Raw genomic sequence first — 16,331 nt, 5'->3', positions numbered from 1 at the left:
CCATCTATAAGTAAAACATAATTTACATTAATAAAATCTAGTAATTTATACTGCCTCCGCCCTACTTTTTTTGCCTTCTATTCTATTTTAAAATGTTCCAAAAAATTGTCCTGTTTCTAAAAATAAAAGTCATTAATTTACTAATGTTTCTATTATATCTCTATTAATTTACTAATTCAATTTTTTGATAAATTTTTTAAGAGTAGTTTTGAAAACTTTTATATTTTTAAAAAGTAGACAAGACAATAAATGGTGTTCCCTTAAAAAAATTGACTTTTCAAACAGGACAAAAAAAAGTGGGACAGAGAGAGTATATATTTACTATTTGACTTAAAAAATACTTAATTAAATCATTTCAAATCCACAAGATAAAAATAATAATAATAATAATAATAATAATAATAATAATAATAAAAAAATAAATTAAAAAAAAAAAATCAGCAAGGAACATGTTTTTTCGCAAAAAGAGAGAATAGAAAAAGGGAGAAATGGATACATGACCCACTTATCCAACCGCCATCCACACACCGAAATCCAAACTTGTGCGTAAGCAAGCAATAACCCCTCCAACAATAATACCAGAAAGGGATCAAAAGAGAGAAGAAAGTAAGTTTAACCATGGCTACAACTTCTCTACACCCCAAATCCCTGTCACCCTTTCTCACAAACCCACCTTCATTCCCCTCTCCCCACTTCTCCAAACTCTCATTCTTGCACCCACCACACTACTCTCATTGCACCAAGAGACCAAACCTACTCCACACCCAGCAAGCCATCAATAACAAGAAGAAGAACCCCTGGCTCGACCCTTTCGATGACGGTGAGGACCCTGAAATGGAATACGGCTCATTGTTCACAGAAGGTAAGCAGGACGAGGACCCCCGACCACCGGATAACCCTGACAACCCTTACGGGTTCTTGAAGTTCCCGGCTGGATTCAGTGTGGAAATCGCCTCATTGGGACTGAAAATAAGAGGAGATGTTAGGCGGTGCTGCTGTGTGGTCTCCGGCGGTGTGTATGAGAACTTGCTTTTCTTTCCGGCCATTCAGTTGATCAAGGATAGGTATCCGGGTGTGCAGGTGGACATCATTGCATCAGCTAGAGGGAAGCAGACGTATGAGCTGAATAAGAATGTGAGATGGGCTAATGTTTATGATCCTGATGATCATTTCCCGGAGCCTGCCGATTATACGGATATGGTTGGACTTCTTAAGGTTGGTAGTTACTAGTTATGTGTATGTTTTTTAATAAAATATAAACATAACGTTTCTTTGTGTTTTTATTTTCTGCGGTAAAGTTTCTGCAGAATTGTGTCCTTGACCATATGCCATGTTTTATATATGAGGTATATATATATATATTGGTGCATGTTATTTGAAGTGGCCTATGATCATGTCTCTTAGTTACGGTGCCGTGTTTTGATAGTCTTTGTATTATCGATGAACACATAACGTGTATTGGTAATATTAAAGTTTAATGTGTCGTGCTTTTGTATTCTTGGAATCCTTTAATTTATTATTATATATATATATGGACTCATATGCATGCGAATCACATAAGCCATTTAACTAATGCTTTGAAGGTATATCAACTCAAGTTTTTTCGGCATTGACAAGTATAACTGATATGGATGCTGTGATGTTGTTTTAGTTTAACATTGAGCATGCCGAATTGAACTTTATGACTATAGCATCTATGAAATTCAGTTTTCATGTGAAATATCAAGGACAGTTACCAAAAAATCCTGAAAAATTCAGTTTTACGAGCCTTGACTGATCAAGAATTCTATCAATCGAATGTTTTTTTTTTTCGATTGATCGAATAGGAATCGAGAATCGATTGAATCAGGCAAAGACTTTATGATGAATTTCTTTATTTTTATGATCGATTGAGAAAAAGCTTTGACCGATCGAAGGTATTGAATTTTTTAATTTTCACTTACTTTTGACTAAGTGTTAAAACTTTGATAAAAAGCAAGCCTGTGTGTAATGAGATTACACATAATTCTATATAAAGTGATTAATTTTTATAGTCCTTAAAGGACATTTATTAGTCATTATCTAACTAAGAGGCCTAATGAGATTAAAGATATTAGTTAAATAGAGCTCTTAGTCCTAAATTGTTTAGGACTTGTCTTTTAAGAAACATTCTAATGAGATTGAAATATTTGTATGATTAAAAGTCCTTGATTTATTTTAATTAGAAGTTTTTAATGAGATTAAAGCTCTAATTAAAAGCATATAGTTTCTAATGAGATTAGAATCCTTTATCAAATAAGTTAATGATAAAGTTCTTTATAACTAATTTTTGATCCATTAGAGTATAAGGAATCCTAAATAGTCTAGGACTTCCATTTTAGTTAGTGATTTTAATGAGATTAGAGTCTTTAACAAGTGCAAGGTTTTAAATTGTGATGAGATCACAATAGTCTAAAGAAAACCCAAATAACAGGTGGGAGTGTTGGATTCAAAATGACCTTTTTGTTAAGTTTATTGTAATGTGAGTAGGTACCTTGTCTTGGCCTTAGCCTTGCATTCCATGTGGAGGGTATTTACTTCACAAATTACATGATTAAACCTCTTTGTGATTACGCAAATGTTTGTTGCACTACTGTGACATGACTTAGTTAGATCACATCGAATGTAAACGATTAAACACATTTGATGTGTAGGGTTAAAATTGTGATGAGATCACAATGATTTTTTAATACAGTCCACTTGTTTTAAAATTTCTAGTGGCAGAGAGATTTAAGGGTTGAGTTTCACAGTCTCCATTGTCGATTAATAGTGGTATAGGGTAAACATCTCGTCTTGGCTTCGAGCCTTGCGTTCCACACGGAGGGTGTTTATTTCATGGTACTATAAGATTGAACTTCCCGATTTATAGTGGTGTGGACAAGCACCTCGTCTTAGCCTAGAGTTTTGCGTTTAATGCGGAGGGTGTTTTGCATCGTTGTACTACAAGATTAAGCCTCACAAGAGTAGAGTTATGTGACTACACATGAGTTTAGGCAATGGTGTACACTATACTAAGTTTGATAGTATCCTCTATGTTGAGTTCTTGCTATTATTACTTAAGGTCCATTTGGTTAACCCACATTTGCATCTACATTTGCTTTGTTTTGCGTTTTTGGGCCTTTTTTTTTTTTTTTTTATAAGTCTAGCGCCTGTTGTACTGTTCATGGGACATGAACAGTGCAATCAGGCCAATGAACGGTAACCAAAATATATTTTTTTTATTGTTTTCAGTTTTCAGCAAAATAAGCGATATCTAAATGTACACTTAGAGGCTAAGGGAAGAGCGACAAATTATTTTTATTTGGTAAGAGTTACCATGATAGCATTGATAATGAGAATAGTTCACACTTGATCAATAGTGGTTGATATTCACTCTATGTTGAGGGATATCAATCGTGGGATTGAGTTGTTTGTTGCACCTAATATAATATGGTTTTATGGGTTTCATATTATATGGTTATGGATGCAAAATTATAATGTCTTTGTAATGTCATAAATTTTTGTTCTCTAACTACTATTTTAATTGAATCACATTGACTAAGAAACAATTTTGGACATTGTGCTTAAAGGAGCTGAAGTACATAAATATGTTTCGATTTAACGTTGTCATAATTTTCCAATACATGATGCATTTTTGGAAGATAACTTATGATGTGATCATAGTCTCATTGAGATGCTAAAATGTTACATTGGCTTCTATCTCAATTATGCTACAGCATGAGATGCAAAAGTTAGCACTAGGTTTAGACTTTATATTAAGTCTAAATGAGATGTTTGGTATGAAATATCGTGCTACTAGTTGATATTCGATATAAATCATATTGAGTGCTAAGAAAGGCTTAAAAAGTTCCAATTCTATGTCATTTTATGAAAATGTTTTCATCTTTAAATGAATTGGAATCCTTGGATGTAGAGATTAACTATTAATCTTATATGGATATGATCCACAAGTCCTTGTTAGAATCATTTGATCAATTCAGATTGTTTTGAAAATAAATAAATTTTTTTCTTTCATCTTTTAAACTATGTTTGCAAATTGGTATTTGTGTTATAATAAATTTTTGGCTTCTCAAATCCTATGGACATAGAAAAAAGTGACTCTAATACCATGTTAATTAAAAAGAGAGAGAGCGGAAGAGAAATTTTTATTTCAATGTGAATTATAATGAAAATCTATATACGAGTTACATTGAAACATATAATGAAGGTATGTAATTATTAAGTGTAATTCTCAAGTAAGTGAGGGAATCAAGATTTGACAATGAAGCAAATTATATTCAAATAATATTATGAATGATTTTATTAGGGCTACAAATTTTATCACTAGCTTTTACAAATTGATGTGCCAGCTTCTATACTTAATCCAAAGATGTAATTAATAAATTTATTAATTATATTGTTAATGCGACACTAATCACATTCAATTTCATGTCAATTTGTAATTGTTGTGTTAGCTAGTTTGTAAATATTTTGTTGTAAAATTGGTAGTAGGTTTTCCTAGTTTTCTAAGAGGTGGCATGAGTGCTTGCATTGGGCTTCTCTCTTTCAAGACTAAATGATAAATGTGGAAGAAAGAAAAATCAGAATTTGAATGCATTTTGTTCTTGCAAAAAGGTAGGCATTATTGAGTGATCGAATACTTGATATGGATTAATCCTTTTAAGAAGTAATTCCTCTGTGCATCTTTATAACAAGGGATTATAATCCATCTGGGCTATAATGAATAGTGCCTTGTTTTTACAGAATAGGTACTATGACATGGTGTTATCAACCAAACTAGCAGGGCTTGGCCATGCAGCATTCTTGTTTATGACGACAGCTCGTGATAGAGTTAGCTACGTTTATCCAAATGTAAATGCTGCAGGGGCAGGATTACTTCTGTCAGAAACATTTACGCCAGATAGTTTGAATCTCTCTGATGGAGGATATAACATGTGAGTTTACAGTTCAACACAGATGATTTAGGTACTTGAATATTCACTAATTCAGTACATAAAGATGCCACTTAGTGTAATAGTAAAACATTGTCCTTTCTGAGGAGAATTTTGTTGTGCAGGATAGCATAATTTTAGATGGCCATAACACAAGTAGCATGTGCCTTTCATCATAATAAAAGACCCCAAATTAGAATCGAAATGTACATAGATTAACCAAAGGAAAAAAGAAAAGAAAAAAAAAGAAGAGAGAGAGTTTCTATTGTATAATTGACAATCTGTTTGGTGTTTTTATCCTAGAAAGTCTTAACATGTGTTTGTTTAAATTAGGTACCATCAGATGCTTGATTGGTTGGGGAGACCATTTCGAAGTGTGCCAAGGCAAGTTGTTCCTCCCCTCAGAGTATCAATTTCAAGGAAGCTTAAGGAGGTTGTAGAGGCAAAATATAAGAATGCAGGGGCAGAGAAAGGAAGATACATAGTAATTCATGGGATAGAATCAGATTCAAAGGCCTCGATGCAGTCTAGGGGGGATACTGATAGCTTGCTACCCATCGAAGTGTGGGATGAAATTGCAGAAGCAGTAAGGTACTAAAATTTTATAAGAAAATTATTAGGTACTCCTGAATTACCATAAATGCGTACTCCCCCCTCTCATATAAATGGTGGGTCCCACCATGAATTTAATTAGTGGGACCCACCATTCATATGAGAGGAGGGAGTACGCATTAATGGTACTCCGGGAGTACACAATAATTTTCCAATTTTATTATAGAAAAAAGAGAAGAAAAGAAAAGAGGCTTGACTTGTGAGCTAAATGTGCTTGTATTTAGAATGAATTAATTTACTCCTTCCATTTATTGATAGGTTAGGCCATCTTTGACGTTCTTGACTTAAATACCTTTTATTATAAACAGACTATCTAAAAAGAGTTGAGATAAAGAAAGTGACATTGAATGCAAAAACTACTGATAACTTTGCTCGGAAAAATTGTCTTCTTTTTAAAAAGTTATGTTTTATGTTTTTTTTTTTTGTTTTTTTTTTTATTATTATTTTTTTTTTCTGACCATGAAATCATTTTCAGCATGAAGTGTTGCTTGGAGATGCAGCCGTATTGTAAATTGGCCAACATGCCTTTTTCATTAGATAATTTTACTACCTAAGCTTCAACCAATGAATTTTATAAGACGCACTTTCAAGTCACATGCTAAATACTTCAACTCAAATGTTCTGCAGCCATGAAATTGTGCATTAGTACCCAGTACACCGTATCACTGAATGTAAAAAATCATTGCTAAATATAAATGAATTACACAAATCTAAACTGTAATGTGGATGTATCACCTAAAAAAGAAAACTGTAGTGATGTGGTAGTGTGCAGAAGGGAGGTATTCTGTGCTACATATGTATTGTTGGCAATAAACCCTCCACATCATAGTATGGAAGTTTTATAAGAAATATTTGTACAAGAAGGATTTTCCATAGAAAAGGGAAATCAAAGTAACATTTATCAACAAATGTATGATTAATTTCATTATCAATCTAGGACTTATATAAATTAAAGGGGATAAAAAACCACAAAAGTTAATGTCTTACACCTGAAACCACATCAGTCAGTCCAGCAACTGTATGCAATTGATCTAATTGAATCCCTTATTTTCTTATCCTGACTGAACTGCCATGTCTGCCCTACTAGTTGGCCATGGTTTTAGAAACATTTTGTGAAGTTCATGTGGAAGTATTGACATGAGATTGTATTTGTTCGCAGGGGATTTAGGCCAGTTTTTGTGATTCCACATGATAAAGTAAGGGAGGATGTGGAGGAAGTAGTTGGAAATGATGCAAGTATTGTGTTTGTCACAACCCCTGGCCAGGTAACATTGTCCTCTTTCAATTAGTCTTTTTTTGAATAGTTATTGCACCAAAAGAGAAAAAGAAAAATTAAAACACACAAATATGATAGGAAATTTTTTGTAAGGACCATATGGTGCAGATGAGGTCAGAAAGGAAACCATGTCTAGCAAGATTGGTTTCTCAACTGCCCAGGTTGGAACTGCCAATCAATTCTGATAATGGCCTCTTGCAACAAAATTAGTTTAGTGGTTGCAACTTTCAAGTCCCTCTAATGTGGACCAACTGTTGTCAAAAGGCATTCACCAGGAAACCTTGAGTGACGAGTCAACATTCATGAAAATACCCTCTCATTGCAATATGATACGTTATGTTTACCAAGGACAGTTGCAAAAAGTTCCCAACTTGTAAAACATACAACGATAATACAAATTTTCTACGAAAGGATAACATATTAAGAATGATAATGCTAGCTGATTCAAAGCATGAAGCATTTACAAATTCCAGTAGTGGCACTTCATGGTGTGGTTATGTATGCTTCAGCTGGCAGCTCTCATCAATGACTCAGCTGGGGTAATTGCTACAAACACAGCTGCTATCCAACTTGCAAATGCACGTGAAAAACCCAGGTAAATGCGTCTGGCAAAATAAAATCACTAGTTTGCTAATTGAGTTGCAAAAAGAACCTCTGTCCCTTTACAATATTATGTATTACAGAATTTCATAAGTTTGACGCGTCTAAGATACATATTTGTCGCAGCATCGCATTGTTTTGCTCTGAAGAAAAGGGGAAACTATTTGTTCCCAATGCAGAAGAGAAGAAATGTGTCATTGTCTCGTCCAAGACAGGAAAATTAATAGATATTGACATTGAAGCAGTAAAAAGAGCAATTCAAATTTTTGATGTGTCCTTAGCTCTAGCCTAAAAAGGAGAAGAGGGTCACTTCCTTTTCCTTTTTTTTTTTTCCCAAAAATTTGTTTTGTTATTCTGGCTGTTTAGCTTTGTTTAAATTTTATTGTATAAATGAATATCAATCTTTCTGAAGTGTTGGGGTTGGCTAAGCATGACCTCAAAATCAATCATGTATAAAAGTGCAAAATTCAAGTTTGTTATTTGCCAAACCAGATTCAACGAAAGGGGTTCAGTGGTTCAGCTCTTTGTAGGAGTTCTTCACTAAAAAAGATTGACATCTTGAATGAAAGAAATTAATGTCATCAGAATTCTCCGAGACAAAAATTGGTACAAAAATCCTAAACTATGACCTCTTATTTCTGATGAAAATCTTAAGCCGAAGGTGTGGCATTTCCCTCAGAATTAAGACTGACTTTTTAACGCAAAATACCTATGCCTAGGGTGTCTTGGACTTCCATAGAGAGTTGCAAAGAAAAAAAGAGACAGAAAATGGAATATGTTAATGATGGGCAACTCCTCATCAGGACAGCAAGAATCAGGAACAGGAAGTACAGAAGGAATGGATATACTTTTGAGGCCAAAAATATCGGAGTCAAAACTATTTGGATGTTGCAATAGCTGAATGCAAATTCCACCCCCTAGCAGGTCAAGAGGCCATTGTGGAAGCTGTCATGAGAGCAAAGGAGTTGGGATTCAGCAAATTAATTGTGCTAACCAACAGCAAGAGCACAGAGAAAATATAGAGAGGCAAGAGAAGAACTAATTGGAGAGAACGCGTCCTGCTCACTGACTTGAAGTCCCTTTCTCAATAGGGAATGAAGCTGACAATCAAGTCTACCTACCAGTATTTTGAACACCACCTACTACAACAATGCCAAATTAGCATCCAAGGAGCCTATGCATCATTTTTGGGTTCATCCAGACCTGAGCTATATTAACTCCTATATGTAAAGGGAGTCATATATACCATGTTTATCGTTTTGTTTTCTGGCGTGTTATTCTTTTTGGACTGTTAACATTCAGTATCAAAAAAAAGAAAATCAATTTTACGTTGATGATTTATATCTATTTCCTTAAAGTTAGTACATAATTGTAAATTGATATGACCACTGCCCTTACCTCTTCTTTTTCTACTAAATTTTTAAACAGCCAAACAATGAGAAGGGGTAACAAATTCCCCTCCAGTCTCTGCTCCTCTCTATCCAAACACATTGTAAGCCCTCCAGGGATTATTAAGCCCTCCATGGATTATTTTGCCCAAATGAATTTAAAGGGTATATTACAATTTACTTACGTGTGGTTTGATTGAAATTTAAGTCGTCTATCTGTAGTTTAAAATTTGACATTTTACAGATTAGTTTAGATGGAGTTCTTTAACACATTTCTGTTAAAAACATAGCTAAATATGTAATTTTGCTTCACTTTTTTTGTCTCTCCTTTCAAAACACAAAAAACACACAAAAAAAAAAAAAAAAAAAAAAAAAAAAAAAAAATACAGGATATAATAAGATAAAAAATAACCTAGCAGAACTCTTGTATCATGGAATTTCAAACCACAGATAGACAATTTAAATTAAAGTCAAACTTCAAGTGGATAAAGTGTCAAATTTCAAACCATAGGTAGACAACTTAAATTTCGATCAAACCACACGTGGGTATATTGTAATTTGTGCAAATTTAAAACCCATTGCATTTATTGATCTTGGGCTCTAGAGAACCACTATTTAGATTTCCTAGTTGTTGCATAATGTTTCATGCCATCTCAAAACTCATTTAGTACGGGAAATAACTACAGGAACGAGAAACCTCACAATGTACCAATCAATTATGTAGGATAAATTAATTAATTTCATAACAAAAAGAAAGCAATATGAAAAAAAAAAGTCTACATAATCCGAGGTACAGTTGATTCTTCCATGATTGCTTCGCTAGTACTGTTGCTATTGCTGCAATCATGAGATTAGCTTCGCACGAGTAGCTGGATCTTCCTTCAATTCCACATAAATCATGAAAACATAGCCAAGTGACCAAAGAAGAATGTATTGAAAAGGCACCCAATAAAGACACGGAAGAAGACTCATAATGCTTCCTACGTATTGCGGATCTCTAATAACCCCAAAAGGGAATTCTGTCACCCAGGGAATGTTCTTTCCAAAACGTACTCCATAGTATGTTCCAGATTCACCAAGCAATTGATACACCCTGTAATTTGAGAGTTTTAGTACACATAAGAGAGAGAGAGAGAGAAGCATTTTAAATCCTGTTTATAAATTAAGACAAAGCATTGACCTTTATATATATATATATATATATATATATATATATATATATCGTTTTGCTTTTGTGGGGTGTGAGTTTCTAAACTATAGGTGTCATGTATGCTCCGGCCCGTCAGTGGTGTGTACTGCTATGGTGAAAGCGACTAAAATAAGTATTATATCCTTCATATAGTTAAATTCATGAGCGCATGATCTAACAGCCCCTTGGTTTGGTTTTCATGTCTAGTTTTTGCTTGTAGGTAAGACAAGTTAAGCCTCACAGTTAATGCATTTTATACAAAAGCTTAATTTCCAACAAAAAACAGTAGCCTGATAAAATTATAGAGTCGACCAGAGTCAGGTACACTTCTTGTTCATATCTGTTAAGATTATTGTAACATTTTAAACACGCTTCCCATTCAGCAAACTCATTCTACCAGTTCCTAAAACCAAAATATATGTGCCATGCTATCATCATATGAAATAAATGACATGCTGCTACTTCTGAGCCAAAGAAGATAATAAAATACCAGTTACAGACATCTCTTTCAATGACATATGCTAAAATTTTATCCAACAAAAAACAATTTTACCAACAGGCAGCAAGCTCCAAACCACCGTCCAAACAACAAAGTAAACCAAACTAACCTATTAACCAAAGACCGTGAAAGGAATCCTCTGCAAGTTACACAAAGACCTAATTTTGATAGTATTTTTTACATTCTTACAAAATTACAACATATATCTAACTTCCTGCCTAATGGCTTGAATAATCTCTACTTCAAATGAAGTTTGGTGGATTGGGTGTTCAGCATTTGAGAATATTCCATCAAACTTTGTTAGGGAAATGGCTGTGGAGGTATGGAACAGAGACAAACTCACCTTTGGAGGCAGGTTATTGAGATTAAAAATGGGAATGATTGGGGTGGCTGGTGTACAAGGAACCTTATGGTGTTAGATTTTGGACAAAGACTGGCCAAATCGTGTGTCCATGCAACATAGGACAAGACTGGCCAAATCTTTCTAAATTCATCAAGGTTGGTGCTGGTAATAGAGTTCAATTTTGGCATGATTTGTGGTGTGAGGGTTGTACTCTTTGAGAGGCCTTTCTGGAACTCTATAGCATTAGTTGTAATAAGGAGTTTTCTATTGCAGAAGTCATGCACTTCCCTAAACAGAGACTACATTGGGATCTATAATTTTCTAGGGCTGTCCAAAATTGGGAGTTGGAACCTTTAACTGCATTTTTGGAAATAATTTATTCTATACCTCTTAATGGAGATGACAAACTTTGTTAGAAGCCGGCAAAGAATAAGGGTTTTAAAGTGTGTGAATACTATTTCTCCCTTCCCTCAACTCCTGGCACTCTTTTTCTTTCAAAACCTATGTGGTGTTCAAAGATCCCTCCTAGGGTTGCTTTCTACTCATGGACTACCGCCTTAGAAAAGATTTTGAATCTAGATAACTTATGGAATAAGGGTGTTACAGTTGTGGATTGGTGCTATATGTGTAAATGGAGTGGGGAATCAGTAAATCATCTTCTTCTTCATTGTCTCATTGCTTTTGAATTATTTTTTTTTGATAAGTAATAAGATATATTGATAAAAAGGAACACCCTAGTGCACAGGAAGTGAACAAAGGAAAAGAAATCAAATACAAAAATATATTTATGGAGGGCTGTGGCACATTATGCATCAAGGGAAGAGAACAGTGTATTCTCGAGATTAAATCTTTCCTTCTCCAGTCTTTACTGGATTGGAGTTCTTTTTTTAATTCTATTCCATGTTCTAATTTTTTAGACATGCTTGATCATTGTAATTTAAGAGATTGATGTACTACTACCAAATACCCATTCACACCACCAGTGTACCTCGGTATTTTGATTAATAAACTTTCGCTATTTATCCCCAAAAAAAAATAAATCTCAACTTCAAGTGAAATCTTTCCACAATAAATTCTAGAATTGGGATCAACCCAGATGTCGATATATGACAGCTGCCCATGAATTCTATTTGCAACTGGCAGCCATTCAACAGTATCTTCTCTGTCAATCAGAAATTTATTTAGCCTAACTTGAATCAAGATTCAAGACTAAGTCATCTGACACAGCAGGAGGCCAGCTCCAATGCCCTCAACGGTTTCTTTGTCTGTTGCAAATTCACTTTCGCAATTTAGAAAGGGATCCCTCAAGGCCTCAACCCCAAAACATACACGGCTTAATCAAACCCTTATTATAATCTCCAATCCTTTGTACTGCTCAGCTAAAGATAATAGCAATCCTCTGCTAAAGGAATCTTCATCTTTGAAACCCACCTCATTTCCCATCCTTCAAGAAACAATTTATTGCCACCCTATGACGAATACAAATATTTGCTCCTGAGAAAACCAACTATGGTTGGAAGGCAATTTGGGGGGTAAAATTTCCTACAATGATAATCATCATAGTTTTAATTTGGTCCCAAAAATAAATTCCTGGCTCCGTCATTATCTGTGTATTCATTCATCCCATGTAACGTGTAACCATTATATTAAAACTTTGAACTTAGCTTAATGTAGGTCCAAACACATTATTTTATCCAGATTAGGCATCAAATATATGCAGAGGTCACTAGTTTAAATCTACCCTTTACCCTCCCCTAAGCCTGAATATATAGAAACAATTTCTAAAACTATTACATGGGCAATTCAGTGAGAGCCCAAACATTTGCTCGGAACCATTTTGTGAGTTGGTTGCAGGTAGAAACGGTGTATGGATCCACGCATAGTCACAACATTTTTTTTTCCCAATGCCATATCATATATATACATAAGTTTAGGATGTAATAAAGAGATGAAAAAACAGAATATTACCAATATATATATATATATAGAGAGAGAGAGAGAGAGAGAGAGAGAGAGAGAGAGAGAGCAGACCTGAAGTTGAGAAACTGGCCAAAGAGAAAGAGAGGCCAGAAGTAGAGAGGAGGAGGCCAAGAGAGATAGTTGTAAGACACTGAGAAAAGTGACAAAAACTGAACCAGCTTCAACAAATGGGACACGTTTGCCATCACCTTTGATGGGTCTCTTCCCTTCCCACACAGTTCAACCCATGACTGCGGATTTGTCCATAGCCAGAAGTAAAACGGGAATGGCACTATTACCCCAATCGCTGCAAATATCCCCATCTCTCTCTCTCATTCATTTCCAGTCCCTTGAGAATCATACAGATTGATCAGTCTTCATGGGCTGCTGGGCTTTTAATATATCAATTCATTCCCGCCCACAGTTGAGCAGGCTTTGTAACTCAGACATGAATTGGGCCGAAACATGGCGAAAATGGGTAAATACCCGTTAAAAACAAACTATTTAGTTAATAGGATCCGTTTACAAACTATTTATAATTTTAGCAACTCGAGTCTCAGAAACTCGATTTTGGGCCCCTAAATCGACTCTTAAAGGCTCGATTTTCATGGGTTGTTCCTCTCTCATGTGGCACTTTTTCCACGTGGCGCCTACATGAAAATCGAGTCTTAGAGACTCGATTTACATTTAAAATGAAAACAAAAAAAAAACCACAAGGGCAGCAGGAAATCCACAGCAACGCGTTCATCAGAGAAGAAAGAAAAAAAAAAAAAAAAAAAAACCAGAGAAGAATGTTCATCAGAGAAGAAAAAACCAGATCGCACCGCGAAGAGAAGAAAGAAAAAAAAAAAAAAAAAAAACCCAGATCGCATCGCGAAGAGAAGAAAGAAAAAAAAAAAAAAAAACCCAGATCGCGGTGCGACCTGGGTCGCGCGGCGACCTGGGTCTCGCGGCGACCTGGGTCTCGCGGCGCGACCTGGGTCGCGCGGCGACCTGGGTCTCGCGGCGCGACCTGGGTCTCGCGGCGCGACCTGGGTCGCGCGGCGACCTGGGTCTCGCGGCGCGACCTGGGTCGCGCGGCGACCTGGGTCTCGCGGTGCGACCTGGGTCGCGCGGCGACCTGGGTCGCGGTGCGACCTGGATCTGTCTGTGTCGCCATTCCTTCTTCTTCTTCTCTTTTTTTTTTTTTTTTCTTTCTTTCTGCTTTTTTTTCCGCTGGTTCTGCATTTTGGGTTGTGGTCATTAATATTTTATTTTTGGGTTGGAAATCGAGTCTTAGAGACTCGATTTCCATGTAGACGCCACCTGGATAAACTGCCACATCAGACAGGAACAACCCATGAAAATCGAGCCTTTAAGAGTCGATTTAAGGGCCCAAAATCGAGTCTCTGAGACTCGAGTTGCTAAAATTATAAATAGTTTGTAAACAGACCCTATTAACTAAATAGTTTGTTTTTAATGGGTATTTACCCATTTTCGCCCCGAAACATTGGTATGGTTGTTTTTCTTTTTTGTATTTGAGATTTTAAATTATAGTTTGTTGCTAAAAATGTCTTCTGATTTTAAATGCAGTCCAGTTACATGCTAAGTGTCCTTTCAAAAAAAAAAAAAAAGTGTCCTTTCGATTATACTCTGGTTTTGTATTAATTATATTTTAGTGCAAATTCATGTTTCTATATCACTTTTTTTTTTTCCTGTCCCTCACTTTAAAACATCAATGAACTTTTATCTTTTATCTCCAAAAAAAAAAAAAAAAAAAAAATCAATGAACCCAAAATCAGTGACAGGTCAAGGAAAATTATACTTAAAATCAAAACTAAAATCTAGACAAAGTTAAGTTTAAATAAAATGTGAAACTTTTACCCAGATGAGAAGGAAAAAAGGAAGAAAATAAAATCAATCTATTTTTGGGAGCATTTTGTTAAAGTTGATTGGGTTTTTATCGGTTCTTTTTGTGTGTTTGATTTTGTAAGGGGTTTTAATTTGGTTGGAATTTTCGGAGATTGGTGAGTCCCTGGGTATGTGTTAGGTAGCTAAATAATTGCAAGAATATAAAAGAAAATTAAAGAAACGAAGAATTCTTTTTTCTTTCAATTAATTTTTCCAGATTGTTTTTTTGGTCTGACATGGCCTTTTATTTTAAATTGAAATGCTTATGTTATGTGCCTCTTTTAATGTTAATATTTGACTTTATATTATTTTGCTGCATGTACCAGCGATGCACATTGTCAACTATGTACGAGATTTCCATTAGTAAATTGGTGGTAAGAACCAAATTAATTGTAAATTAAAAATAATATAGACTAAATTGACTAAGTGCTTATGGAGTGTGCCGAGACCCGGGGGGAGAGAGGGAAAGACCCACAAGTCTCTCAAAAGAAGTTTCATACATATATACACTTAAGATTAGGTTAGAGTAGAATCTTTTATCTTGTATATATATATATATATATATATAATTAAAAAAAAATGTAGATACCATTAAAAGTAACCCAAAATATGAACTAAAATTATATTTTCTCCTAAAAAATAATCACATTTGATATGTGGGTCCCCTTTTTTATATCTTTTTGTTCTCAAGCATTGACACCACAAAACGTCATACCAAATAAACTTTCTTTTCCAGTAAGCCCTAGTTATGTCTCCCTTGTCTATTATTGTCCAGCCTTATTAAATAAATAAAAAGCAAAAAAAAATTAAAAGAAAGAAAGAAAAGATCTGAGAGCAAACAAGCTTTGATGGCATTTATACAAACTTTAGAATCACTCTTTATAAGAGTATTCACATTCAGGAATGTAAAAAAACACCTATTCTACATCCTCAGACATTATTTTATCTATTTTATCAACCCATTTAACAATACACTTAACATCTTAGTTCTTATTTTTACATACAACTCAATAAAATAACATAAACTACACATCCAAATAATATAAACTACTCATCTCCCATCTCTTTTCCTCTTTTCTTATTAAAAAAAAATTAAAAAAATCTCTCTTGCTCTTTTTCTCTCTTTCTCAACCACCCATCACCCAAACCCAAACCTGAACAACCTAGTACCCAACACTCAAACCCAAATCAACCCAAAAACTAAAACTCAGCCTCCACCACCACCACCAATAAAAACTAAAACTATCACCAACAACCAAAGCAACCACCACAATCAACCGTTAGGATATGTGCTCTTTAAATCATATTATATGATGTTATGTATGATATTATGTATGACATTATATATGACATTATATTATGATTAATAAAGTTGTTTTATTATTATATAAAATAATGATAACATGAATATTTGGACTTTATCATATAGTCCATAAGATGCATAGTATGTGATTTAGTCATAGAAGATATAAGTCACAAGTTCTTTATAAATTCAGAATTTTAGTTCGTAATCGGTGGTGAAATTGTGTATTTCATCTACGAAGACTATGACATATCAATTAAGATGATTTGTCTTGATAATGGAAGTGGGGACTTATAGTTGATATATTGATATGTTTTAAGAGT

The 16,331-nt window shown here is 34.6% G+C and overlaps 2 protein-coding genes across 3 annotated transcripts; one reads left to right on the top strand and one right to left on the bottom strand.

Annotated features, from left to right (window-relative positions):
* The first annotated feature begins 496 nt into the window (after nt 1–496).
* LOC115991531 (photosynthetic NDH subunit of subcomplex B 1, chloroplastic) lies at nt 497–8,286 on the top strand. Of its 2 annotated transcripts, XR_004092222.1 has the most exons (7): nt 497–1,215; nt 4,762–4,952; nt 5,283–5,540; nt 6,721–6,826; nt 7,347–7,432; nt 7,564–8,043; nt 8,157–8,286. XR_004092222.1 is itself a non-coding variant. In XM_031115285.1 (6 exons), the coding sequence occupies exons 1-6, from the start codon at nt 619–621 to the stop codon at nt 7,727–7,729; spliced, it is 1,404 nt and encodes a 467-aa protein (XP_030971145.1). In that variant the 5' UTR covers nt 497–618; the 3' UTR covers nt 7,730–8,286. The 2 variants fall into 2 exon arrangements, 1 of the variants encoding a protein (XP_030971145.1); XM_031115285.1 differs by having other exon boundaries at nt 7,564–8,286.
* A 1,096-nt stretch (nt 8,287–9,382) lies between these two features.
* On the bottom strand, nt 9,383–13,177 carry LOC115989088 (phosphatidyl-N-methylethanolamine N-methyltransferase). Its single transcript, XM_031112753.1, has 2 exons — nt 12,888–13,177; nt 9,383–9,918 (listed from the first exon to the last, which is right to left on the bottom strand). Exons 1-2 carry the CDS (start codon nt 13,136–13,138, stop codon nt 9,669–9,671), a joined length of 501 nt encoding a protein of 166 aa, XP_030968613.1. The 5' UTR covers nt 13,139–13,177; the 3' UTR covers nt 9,383–9,668.
* Between the last annotated feature and the right edge of the window lie 3,154 nt (nt 13,178–16,331).

The sequence above is a fragment of the Quercus lobata genome, chromosome 5 (assembly GCF_001633185.2).
Source record: "Quercus lobata isolate SW786 chromosome 5, ValleyOak3.0 Primary Assembly, whole genome shotgun sequence".
In the NCBI taxonomy this organism is placed as follows: domain Eukaryota; kingdom Viridiplantae; phylum Streptophyta; class Magnoliopsida; order Fagales; family Fagaceae; genus Quercus; species Quercus lobata.
This window is presented reverse-complemented; position numbering and strand designations above follow the sequence as displayed.

Bases quoted from the DNA above. Each gene is read 5' to 3' on its own strand.
- LOC115991531 (XM_031115285.1), top strand. From the start codon at position 619: ATGGCTACAACTTCTCTACACCCCAAATCCCTGTCACCCTTTCTCACA. The intron at 1,216-4,761 runs GTTGGTAGTTAC...TTGTTTTTACAG, and splicing joins ATATGGTTGGACTTCTTAAG to AATAGGTACTATGACATGGT. The intron at 4,953-5,282 runs GTGAGTTTACAG...TGTTTAAATTAG, and splicing joins TCTGATGGAGGATATAACAT to GTACCATCAGATGCTTGATT.
- LOC115989088 (XM_031112753.1), bottom strand. From the start codon at position 13,138: ATGGGGATATTTGCAGCGATTGGGGTAATAGTGCCATTCCCGTTTTAC. The intron at 9,919-12,887 runs GTCTGCTCTCTC...CTCAAATTACAG, and splicing joins GGCCAGTTTCTCAACTTCAG to GGTGTATCAATTGCTTGGTG.